Here is a 12,764-nt window from a genome sequence, read left to right as displayed (position 1 = left end):
AACAATATGTACATGAAAATAAACATATAAATAAAATAAGATTTATGAAGCAATGTTTGTTTTATATACAGATCTAAAGTTTTACTCAAACTTTGATGAAATTTTGCATGCTTGGCATTCAAAACAAGAGGAAGTTCACTGTACACATGAAATTTCAAACTTTATCATCCCAATTATCGTTCAAAAGAAAAGGAAAATCACTTTCTACATCTTATTTTGGAAAAAACTATCTCTATCACCTACCTACAAGAGATTTTGAAAAACTACCCCATCTCTATCTCCTTTTCTCACCCCTTAAAGCAAAAGTTCTGTACTTCCTGATGAAATTTTGCCACTTTATAATCATACTGTTTGCATTTGATTTTGAAAAATATATCCTTATTATTAAAATGAAGCTTTTTCTCTCTGTGTAAAGCCCAGGCAACTCCAATTTCTATGTCAAATAATAACAATGACATAAAATATTTTTATGGAAATACTAAAAGCTCTGGAATGTTACACACAGTGAAAAGCAAAACTAAAATGCTAAATAATTCATAAATCTTCTAAATCACATACAAATTTTTTTAAACACTAAGTAAATAAGAGTCAATTTTAGTCACCTACATCTGTAAAAATAGATTAATTAAATGTTATAACTATTTGTTTAAAAAATACCTGACAAAACTGAAAATATTGCAATAAGTGATTATTTGACAGTTAAGGTAAATAACACAAGTCATAGTTCTCTTATCTATAATAATTTTATTCATAAGAATTATTACCCAAAATATATTAGAAATACAGTATGGTTGATCAAGGGAAATGAATTCATTCTTTAATTCTTCTAAGTTAACTATTGCCAAATATATTGCATGAGCTATAATTTTATACAATTTGAAAACATTAAAAATATTTAAAAACTTATTTATCAAAATTTGTACAAACCAACATATACTTAATTGTCCTGAATGTGAAATTGTTTGCCAAACTTTGTATTTATACTTACAAACTGAAGAATCCTCATTACTCCACGGGGTTCTTTGAATACAGCTAAACTTAGCTCCATATCTGGTTTTGTAATCTGAAAATTAAAAGAAAATGGGTTATTAGTATGTTGAGGAAAGAAAGGTAGTTGTAAATGCTTTAAAATACATATACTAGAAAGTTTCAACAGGTATAATATACGTCTATCAACGCTTTAAAATGTTTTGACGAATTTTCAAATTTTCAGAGTTCATGACAACATATATAAAATATTCATACATAATAGTGCATTGGGTGTATAACAATGCTTGGAAGTCACAAGTGGCATATTACTACTTTTAAAACAAAAGTTTGGAAAAACAACAATAGTTTGCAAATACTTTGGTGCAGCAGCAATCACTATATATAAAGTACAGTGAGTATATACAGTTGCAGGATAAATATAAAAAATAATGTATGTACCTGCAAAGCACATTCCAGCCCAGACTATCCAACTCTTGGATAACTAGTGCTATGGTCACAAAATATTCTTGTACATTCCCATACAGTTTGCTCAAATGTGTTTCCCTATAAAATCCTATTTTATTACCTACTGAATTTAATGCCAATCATACAGATAACTAATTTCACGATATAAAAACATTTTCAAATTGAGAAACTATATTTATTATTAAAACCACGGGGAAGCATTGTCCATAAGTATAGGCCTTTTTAAATGATTAAAATGTCTATTTACTAAACTAAAATTTACATTAATTTCTGCTAGTAAAATTATAACGCTTAATTTACCAAATGCAGATGCTATCTTTCTTTTGTATCCACACCCTGGAGTCCCACAATTCACTTGCATACACCATGTCGCTAACTCCGCTTCAACGATGTCACGTCATGTCTTCCTCTTAGACCACGAAGTCACCAGAGAACTCCTCGCCCTGCTCGTTGTTATCGCCAACCTGACTCCCTGGTATCACTACCATGACTAACACCAACTCCGGTAATGCTCCTAGTACTCACTGGTAAAGACACCCAACCTCACCTTGACCTTCGTGCCTTGCACCTGTCGGCCAGGGTTTTATATACCTCAATTTTGGAAGCTTCTCACAGTCCACTGACTGTATTGTACAATCAGCTGGAGGTTGCTAGAAGGAGTTGTGCAAGAGGTGCAACCAACCCAGCAACCGAACAGGCATCCAGACATAGTGACGTCTGACAGGGAAAGGGAGGGTGGTTGACCTCACTCCTTATGGACGTCCTTATGCACGCACAGGCGGACTGCTCACCTCCTAAAACTGCCCCTCCTCCCCCGACTCTTGAAACCTGTTTTTCCCAGACAGGTAACACTCTCTTACGATGCATTTCCCTTTTAACCTGTTACAACACAATACTCGCAGGAGTCTTGTCTAGTTAAGTTATAAATGGCAGCCTTATATGCCATCCTGGTATTCTTTATCACCAGTAACCAACATACCACCTGGAATGTAGTTGATTCAAAATTGCAGCCTTAGTCTAAATGTAGCTCCATTGGTACCCCAAATCTGCAAATGTGTTTGTTGACGAGTGTGTCTGCTACAGTGGTGGCTTCCTGGTTAGAAATACCATAAGACTTTGGTTACTTAGTGAAATAATCAATTGTTACCAGAATGTACTAGTTAATGTTTTTAGTCCTGGGCATATATTTGTGCCTACGATAGACAATTCATTTCTGTGTTTGTAGCTATTGCTAAGCCACTGCACCAGCTGAAAGAAAAAAAAATAAACATTTTATGTGAACACCTGGTTGAGGCTGTCTTTCAAAACCTTAATGAAGCAATATGTTCTAGTCCCATTCTGACTTACCCGATCTGCATGGAGATTATGTCTTTGACACAGATGCAAGTGAAGGTGGGTTGGGCACTGTACTTCCCCACGTTTAGGATGGAAATGAACTGTCATAGGATACTACAGCAAAGTTTCATTCAAACCTTAGCTAACTATTGTCTCAAGAAAAGATTCCTAGCAATAATAAGGTCTTTGCAACATTTTCACAAGTATTTGTATGGGATAAAATGCCTTTTATGTACTGATTGTGCCACCCTGACTGTTGCAGTTCAAGAACACAGGGGGGCAACTCACTAGGTGGATTGGACAGATAGAGCAGTATAATTTCCACACTTAACAAAGAAAGGGCAAAAATCACGGCAATGCTAATGCCCTCTCTCAATGAACATGCAATGAACACTGCAATCACTGCAAAATGGCAGAGAAAAATGAGGGAATCAAAGCCATCCGATGTATGACTTATCAGTAACAGTAAAGATAAATGGACAATGCCAGCCTAAAAGTGACACAGTGACAAAACCTTGAACTCAGGCACATTATAGGTTCATTAGAGAGGGATACAGGATGTCCATCATGGCATGAGATATCCATTGACCGAAGTGCAGTGAAATCTTATTAGGTACAATGGGATTCCTTAAGGATGGTGGATGGGTTATTGAAGAGGGCATGGGAAAGTCCAAGTGAGAAAGTCCAAATGAGAAAGTCCAAATGAGAAAGTGGTTATCTTGCCACTGCTCCTACCAAAGAGCATAGAGCCATAATTGCTGAAAGACAAGATGGGACTTCTGGTAGCCAACTAGGAGTAAACACAACTCTAGATTCATCAGCACTACTACTAGTTGAATGGCCTTCAGGATGTAGAAACTTGATGCACACAACACGACAAATATTCGGCTAGAAAAGGGCCACAGTACTGGAGTCGTGGAACAACTGGGTCATACAATGTTGGAGACCCATTCAAGAGGTTGGCCATTACCTACATTGCGGGCCATTTCCCAAGACTAAAGATGGTAACTGGTGAATCCTAGTTTTAAATTATTATTTCAGTAAGTAGCCAGAGGCTTATGGTCTTCCTAACCAGGAATCCACTGCTGTATTAGATGTACTAGTCAACAAACTCATTTGCTGATTCAGGGTACCAATGGAACTACATTCAGACCAAGACCAATTTTGAATCAATTATATTCCAGGAGGTATGTCAGTTACTGGGTATACAAAAAACAAGGACTACAGCCTTACATCCTCAGTCAAATGGCATGGTGGAGAGGTTCAAAAAGACCACAGAGGAGCAACTTGGCAAGGTTGTGGCAGACCACCAACAAGATTGGGATCAACGCATCTAATTATTCCTGATGGCACATAGGACTGCCATTCTTGACTTGACTGAACAGACTCCTGCGAGTACTATGTTTGGACAAGAGTTGAAGCTACCCTATGACATCAAGTTCAATCATCCTCGCTAACAGCTTACCAGTACCATCAACCATGTGTATAATCTGGAGTATATGGCACTCATATATGAGCTTCATAAAAACCTTTATTTAGCTACAAATCATATGAAGATAAGATACAACCTGAGGGCTAGCTCTAATGGATTTCAGAAACGGGGTTTGGTGTGGTTGTAAAACACACAAAGGAAAAAAATGCATGTTCTCCAAACTAAATGCAGAGTGAAGTGTTAAAACGACTAAATTATATGGTCTAAGGCGTACAGAGAAAGAACAAGACGAATGAAGGTGGTTTTGTTGTGGTAGCTAAGCATACCCCAACCAAGTGGTCCCACCATAAGAGATACTTGCACCTGAAGTGACTGCAACCAGCACTACACCCCTGTGTAATGGGTGTACAACGCAACAGGCACTCCACCTTGTACCCAGTGTGCTCGTGTCCCACCCAGAGCTGAGCAGTGGAGGGAGTAACCACATGACTGAGGAACAGTCACATGACTGATCACATGACCTCCTTCCCCTCCGACCGTCCAGGGCGAAGTAGGAGTGACCACGAGGTTCTGGATGGTCGGAGAACATAGGGGAAGGTGACCCGAGGGGTATATAAACCCTGACCTCTGCACTTAAGGTGCAGTACACCAGCTGACGACAGCAGCAACCAGCAGAAGTGCTGCTCCACCGCAAGAAGACTTGCCGCCGCCTTGCCTGAACCACCAAGACCACCATTATTCTGCCCGAACAAACACCGAAGTCCGGTATGGGACTTAGCCTCCACGAAGGGTAAGCTGGACTTAAGTCATTTTTCGCAGTCAGTTGGACTTAGCCCAATTCGCAAGGAGCAATGCCGGAGCGCAACGAGATAGTCAGCGATTAAGTGCCAAGGTATTCAACAACGAGTAGAGTGTCGCCTATGTGGCACCCAAGAGACTCGGAAAAAATTGTTAAGGAGGGCACTATGTATTTGCGTGTCCGAGAGAGTCAGACAATAACAGTGGGAAAAGACGGCGGGCAAGTGCAAGTAGATGATGGTGTGGTCAGACAGAGGCAGGCAAACCTAGGGCAGTGAGGGACAACTACCTATTTAGACCGGAGTACACCCGTATTGACACACACATCATATAAGGTAAGCACTTTGAAGTTACGAGACACTAGTGTGATTTTGCCAGGTGCAGACAGCGCGACAGCCCAGCTTAGGGGATCCGTGGCCTGTCCTTCGAAACTCTCTTCGCAGTCATCAAGGGAACTTCCGGTTCCGGGACAACAGCGAGCCAACGAAGTCCATCCATGGCATACGGAAAGCAGGGCACTGGATGGCCGGTAAGCAAGTGAGTGTCTCTTGGTGACAGTTGACAAGCAACAGGCTTCACATGTGAAGATTGGAGGGCAGAGGTGTGTGGACAGAGACAAACAGACAGAGCCACTTCGAGCAGAGCTCTAGTGGGGAGTATGTAAATAGTGGACTTAACCTGCATGTTAGGCAGGGAGAGTTATCAGGCCTGTTCCTGAATGCAGGCGAGATAAAATTGACTAGGCTAGCCTACGCTGCGTGTAAGCGTCTGCATGTCTCTGCTTAGACATTGAGACTCTCTAAGACCCACTAGTAAAGTTTTAATATGTATAGCCCTGGGTGGTAAAGCTGAGAAAATAAATTTTGATGAGGGCCTATAGCTTATGGGAAAGCAAAAATATTTTAATAAATAAAACTTAAAAATTGAGCCAAGAAATTACTGATTTTCGGCTCGCTACTAGATTCAATTGAGTCTACTACACTGATAAAATTTTCTATTTTTGAATCTTCTCTGTAAGGCCAATAAAAAAATACAGCTGATCCTGAAGGGTGGAGAAAAAGAATTTCCACATATTCTTCTTCACTGAAGATAGTTTTTACAAGTCCAAAATACCAGTTACCATCATAATTTGCAGCCATGTAAGTTATTCGAACATTCAACATGGCTAGAAAACATAAAATAAGTTTAGCGGATTAAACACTGATGAACTTTTCTGTTCGCAAGTTTTTTGTTTGCTCGTTATTTACAAATTGCTTCTCTGGCGGTTATTTTAATAAGCGAAATTAGTGAATGATTATTTTATTTTCTGGTTAATTCGTTTTATAAATACCCTGTTCCTGGAAAAGTCCAATAATGTGCACCACATGTTTTATGTGAGTGTCTTGTCATACTGTCCTTATCACAATTGTGTGGTTCGAGTTGAGTAAACCAGAATAAATTAATAAACAACATAAGTAAGACTTGTATAACTATATTTTACTTAGGTGATAGGTAAATTTCCCTAATAAAGAACTAACAGTATCAGTATCAGTATCCAGTACCTAACTGAATACATAAAACCAATTGTAAACATAACATCAATAAACAACACTGAAACTATCTTTGGTCTATCATCTGGTGATCTCGGGTTCGGTCCAGCGGGTGATCCTGTCAAGGGTAAATATGTATTGTACGGATTAGCGCCAAAAAAAATCGTACAAATATGAAATAACTTTCATTAGATGCTCTTTTACGTCCTCTTTTCAAAACCGCCTGCGGAGATTAAAAATTCCAATTACTTTTGGAGATATCACGTTCTTATTTTGCAATACAAGCCCTATGTAATCATTCAACAGATGCCATTTTATATTTTGCCGTGTGTGCGTGAATGCCTAAATAACAGAAATTTTCCATTAGGTAATGTTAGTTACATGATAAATACTTCAAAATAAACGGAAATTAAAAATAATATCAATTAATTTTACTTGTATAGTTTTAAGTATTTATAATGTAACTGAACTGACCTAACAAAACGGGACAAAGGTAGATTAGGTCAGGTCAGCTACAGAATAAATACTTTGAAACTGAACAGACATTAAAAATAATAAAAATTAATTTTAATGGTTGTTTAGTTTTAAAGTATTTATAATGTAGCTGACCTGACCTAACAAACCGGGAAAAAGGATGAACATTAGGAACTCACGTAATTTTCTTTTTATGTGATGTAGTCGTTCAACTATGTTGCGAAAAAAAAAAAAATCATACTTGTAAACAAGCAACAATGAAAACGCGGGAAGCCTACGATTCACTCATCCTTCTGGACATACCCGAATACTCACGTTGGCAAGCCTTCTTTCAACAGACGAGAGGCAAACGCCCGATCGTGCATCTTCGGTTTTTTTTTTGTTTATTGTAAATAAATATGCAACTCATGAAAACTAATGGTCAATTAGGTTATGTTAGCTACATTATAAATACTTCAAAACATTGTGGATGGTTGATTTGGTTAGGATAGCTACATTAAAAATACTGTGAAATCATGTAAACGGTTTCCTAGCGCTGGATAGCTACATATTAAAAAGTTATTTGCTAAGCAACCATAAAATGATTTTACAGTTTTTTTAATGTAGCTATACTTACCTAATATAACCAACCATCCACAATGTTTTAAAGTATTTTTAAGTACTTCTTGCTAATTTTAGGAAAAGAAGGCTTGCCAACGTGAGTATTCGGGTATGTCCAGAAGGATGTGTGAATCGTAGGCTTCCCGCTCAAGCCGCATCAGTGCACAGCATGAAAATTAAAAAATTCCATATCTCCTAAAGTATTTGGAATTTCTGATCTCCGCCGGGTTTAATGAAAAGAGGAAGTTAAAGAGCACAGAATAAAGGTATTTTCGGATTTTAAATTTTTTTTTAAACAAATCGCCAAAAAATGAATATTAAAAAATTCGATATCTCCAAAAGTAATTGGAATTTTTTATCTCCGCAGGCGGTTCTGAAAAGAGGACGTAAGATAGCATATACTGAAAGTTATTTCATATTTGTACGATTTTTTTTGGCGCTAATCCGTACAATACATATTTACCCTGTCAAGTTTAGTAGCCTATCAACTAGATGGCGTTGCAGCACATCAACTTCTATCTTCACTGGCAGAACCACATCTACCGGGTTCTGCTAATTAGCTATAAAAATGCTCCAATCAGGCTTTATCGCAGAAAAATTAGATTGCCACACAAAAATGACTTGCTGCAAAATTTTTTTGTAGATATCAAAAATGTTTTCCAATACAAAGTCAGTAATTGCAGCCAACTTTTTTCCAAATGAGATGCACCAACTTGTAAAAAAAACTTTCACTCATCCAGTATTTTTGTGTATTTAAATTTCTCGTCATACTGAGTGCATGCACTATTTGCTTAACTCGACAAATTATTTAACACGTAAATGGGATCCAGTTGTGACATGGAGAACAAACTGGCGCTACTTTCTAAGCGACACATAGGTTTCATCAGTAGCGGTTGTTAAAATGCATGTTGCCATTATCAACTGTAGCGCACAGAAAATATATCTAGTTACTTTATGTCGGTAATCCAAATTTTCTGTTGTGCACACACTGTAACAGCGATAATTGGAAGAATAAAAGACAACAGATAAGCATAATAAAAGTCGCATCTAAATGACAGTACAATAATTAAATGCAAACATTTCAAGCTATAATTTAACCCAAAGCATCTCGAAAATAATTTCTTTTAGATTTACTGGAAATGTATTTTATTCACGCACTAGTAATTTCACATTAATTTGTGTTTTTCTGTAACCAAAACAATAATAATCTATATAAACAAAGTGTAGGATAGTACTTAAAAATAACAAAGAATTTGTGCAAAAAAATGGTCTTCCAAAAACTGTCTCAACTGTTTGTTAAATAAATTGCTTTTTGTTTAATTTATTGTTTAGTATAATAAATTATAGTAGTTTACATATACCTATTCTTTAATTCAAAACATAATGCTATGAGTCTGATTTAGAAATGCTATTTTCCATCATCTCTACCAATATGCTATCACTTACATTGTTTTTTTTTTTTACAAACGCAAAACAAGGTTTATATTAGTGAGCAAATGTGCAATTTACAGCTATAATAATCTTGTAAACTGCAATTCTGTGTGCATTTTAGAAATTTTTGTATGTCTAAATAAAGGGTTGTAAATTATTGCTCTATAAACGCTACAGCTCAACATATAGCATAGCTGGAAGTAACTAAAACATTCTACTATTTGCTAGAAGTACCTGTTAAAAGATCAGAGTTAATTATTCTAAAAAGTTTTAGGCCAAATACCTTCAAGCTAAATTATTTATGCCAAACGACTTTAGGTCAAATGACTTTAGGCCAAATACATTTATGCCAAACGACTTTAGGCCAAATGACTTTAGGTCAAATGACTTTAGGTCAAATGACTTTAGGTCAAATGACTTTAGGTCAAATGACTTTAGGTCAAATGACTTTAGGTCAAATGACTTTAGGTCAAATGACTTTAGGTCAAATGACTTTAGGTCAAATGACTTTAGGTCAAATACATTTAGGTCAAATGACTTTAGGTCAAATGACTTTAGGCCAAATATGTTAAGGCCAAATAATTTTAGGTCAAATAAGTGTCACAAAATTATTTTAGGCCAAGTGACTATGTCAAACAATTTTAGGTCAAATGACTTTAGGCCAAATAACTTTAAGTATGCCAAATGAATTTAGGTAAAACTATTTTAGGTCAAATGACTTTAGGCCAAACAAATTTATGTCAATGGTTTTAGGCCAAACATATTTAGGCCAAATAATTTTAGGCCTAATGACTTTAGGTAAAAAAAGTTTAGGCCAAGTGAATGTTCTGAAACAGTTTTAGGCCAAATGTTTTAGGCCAAACGATGCGCCCCCGTGTGCTGCACCCTTATATGTATTTATGATATTGTAACCTTTTCTTTTCGCCCCTAAAATAGTGTCACGAGTCAGTGAGTGTCTTGTTTTATTAATATAGGTACTATTTTTTTGTAATAAAGTACGTGCAAGCACGGACAAGGACGCTCCCTAGCAGGCGACGACGGAACCAACATATAACTTTATTCAAACTAATTTACCACATAAGTAATTATTACAGACGGTCTGGTCGTGGATGTGTATCTGGTAATTTGATAAAGAGTTCATGTTATTTTCTATAATAACCCGGGGCACGCAATAGCTAAGATGTTAACGGTAATTGTGTTGGGCGCGAAGGGTGCCATGTTTCCTGCCGCAAGCCTTGTCTCCGCCCAGTCTCCTCCTACAGCCAGCAGAGAGCGGACGTCTCTGCAGACACCCCGAGGACATCACAGTTGTCTCACCGATAAGAAGCTCTGTTAATTTAAATAATTCAAATCGTTTTATTTTCATCCTCGGGACCTCTCTCGGTCAGTGGGGCTGTTTAATTAGTAATTTCTATACTCTCAGGAGTTTTTAACCACCTGTGTTTTACGTAAAAGTTTGAGGCGGCCAAGTGTGTTGTCCGCCTCCTCAACTAAACCGATAAGTGCCTCGGTATCAGGGAAGGTGTGTATGAGGACGTGTAACGTAGCAGTAAATAAAACCAACTTAATTGAGTCACGTGTCTTTGTGTTCGGGGGGCCACATGGGTCCTTAACCCAGTCAGCGGCGTGTGGGACGCCCTAAGAGCCCACTGTGGTTAAGTAGAAGCTTGCCCGACGCTGACAGCCTTCAATTCCCAACTATAATTGAAATCATCCGAAATTGTTTACAATCTTGAATGTTCATTTACGTTTTACTGGCCCACCTAAGATGTCATGAATATAAAATGCCAATCCACATTAGTACAATGACAAACCAACAGGAGTGCTAGCTGTAAAACAATTCGGAGATAGTACATCCTTTAGAATGCATCCTTTAAACTGTGGGTGCATTTGTTTAGGGATGTAGGGACTTGAAATTAAAGGACGCATCCCTAGGTATTCCGATACAGCCATTATAAATTTCTGGAAAAGCCGCGACGTACGAATTTTACATAAAATTACTGAAAGTAAACATTTGAATGTGTGTGATGCTAAACTATTCTATAATCAAAATAAGTTTGATTTTTAAATAAGGAAAACAAAAATTTGATATAAACTAGATACCCATAAAGAACCATAACCGTTTCCGTTTTGAAAATGTAAGATAACATCCGTTATTACTAACCGTTTACTAGCATTTTACTTGAAGTTAAATTGCACTCGTACGTCCATCCAATTTCTGTGCCCATACTGTACGAGAGCTAAGTAAATTAACAGTTTTCACTGAAATGAAAATTTCCGAATTCTAGAATAACCTAGATCAATTCCCCAATTAGACTTGATGACAGGTTAATTGGCAACTCACCTGTGAATGATCCATTTTGTTACGTTAGAGAAGAAAATAACTCAGATTCGCAGATCGGTATCTAAGCGAAACACATTTTCACACTCCCGCAAAGAGTCTTTTTATCCCCCCAACAACAAATTATATGTGCTAAGGAAGGCAATACAACAATCAGTCTAATCTCATCAAGTCTTTAAAGCTTCCTAACCCAACCCATAACCATACACAGTGAAATCATAGAAGAATAAAGACAAATAGACACCTAACTCTTGAAGACAAAATAGAACCATGTTTATAAATATTGATAGAGTCATAAGACAGGTCATAAAAAAATTATTATAATTTACATTTTAAGACACTTCACCCTATGTTTTATGGTATACAATTACACTACACGACATTTTAAAAAATTTTGAATGATGTTTTGAGACAATAAGGTGAATTTTAAAGTATTTTTTACGCTGATGTAAAGTAAAATTTTACTCTTCCTGTAGATTTTAATACTAGGTTTTAATAAAGTTTTTAGGATTTAAGGTTTTAATACAATTCATTTTGAGTTTTTTTAAGGGGCAGTATGACACCCTTGACCTGAACAAGCATTTTCAAATGCATAACTTCTTTCATATTTTGTTTATAACAACAATTGTAGCATATCATTCTGGGGCCCGTTTCACGAATGTACAAGTCTTGTTCGCCACAATTGTGTGTAACAAGTACTTATTACTACAAGTTGTCAGCAACAAGTGTTTCACGTATCTTTGGAAAACTTGTTGGTGACAAGACTTGTCCGTAACAATTCTTGTTACCAACTAGACTTGTCTGCAACAAGTGTTGTCGGTAACAAGTATAAACATAACCTATATTCAGAAGTACATTCGCATAGTAAAAATGTCTAAACATTTTGCAGTCGCTAATAAGATTCTTATCCTACAAGAAATCAGAGATAAGAAGGAGACACTGTTTGGACCATTTTCTTGTACCTTAACAAAGGAAATGAAAACATCATGCTGGAAAGAAATTCATACTCAATGTGGCAGTTTGGGGTTGGTGGCGGCTGATAAAGAATGGACTTACACTCGTGATGTATTGTGGCAGAACCTAAAGAAATCAACAATGGTATGTGTGTATATTTATTTGTGTATTTACATAAAATTACAGTTACCTCTCGAATAGTACACAAATGGGCTATAATAAATATAATTACTAATTCTAAGGCACTCAACACCAAAGCATATCATTTACATTAATTTTCTTGGAGTTAGTTTTAAAATGTATAGTATATGTTTGACGCCGTCCCCGTTGCCTAATCTGAATTTACGTAAATTTAAGCTGGTAAGTTAATTTTGAATCTCAAGGGGGGGTTCCTGGCCTCGTGGCGGTAGGCAGG

The 12,764-nt window shown here is 36.8% G+C and overlaps 1 protein-coding gene across 1 annotated transcript in view; it reads right to left on the bottom strand.

The window, feature by feature from the left end:
- The window catches only part of LOC134529437 (synaptophysin-like protein 1), a 60,118-nt gene extending 48,492 nt beyond the window's left edge, over positions 1 to 11,626 (bottom strand). Inside the window, exons 1-2 of the mRNA XM_063363533.1 lie at positions 11,399 to 11,626; positions 989 to 1,063 (exon numbers count right to left, since the gene is read on the bottom strand). Of these exons, the coding sequence (XP_063219603.1) occupies positions 989 to 1,063; positions 11,399 to 11,413 (90 nt within the window). The 5' untranslated portion in view covers positions 11,414 to 11,626. The remainder of the gene's footprint in view (positions 1 to 988; positions 1,064 to 11,398) is intronic.
- Positions 11,627 to 12,764: the final 1,138 nt, after the last annotated feature.

This window comes from Bacillus rossius, chromosome 2 (assembly GCF_032445375.1).
Source record: "Bacillus rossius redtenbacheri isolate Brsri chromosome 2, Brsri_v3, whole genome shotgun sequence".
NCBI lineage: Eukaryota > Metazoa > Arthropoda > Insecta > Phasmatodea > Bacillidae > Bacillus > Bacillus rossius.
This window is presented reverse-complemented; position numbering and strand designations above follow the sequence as displayed.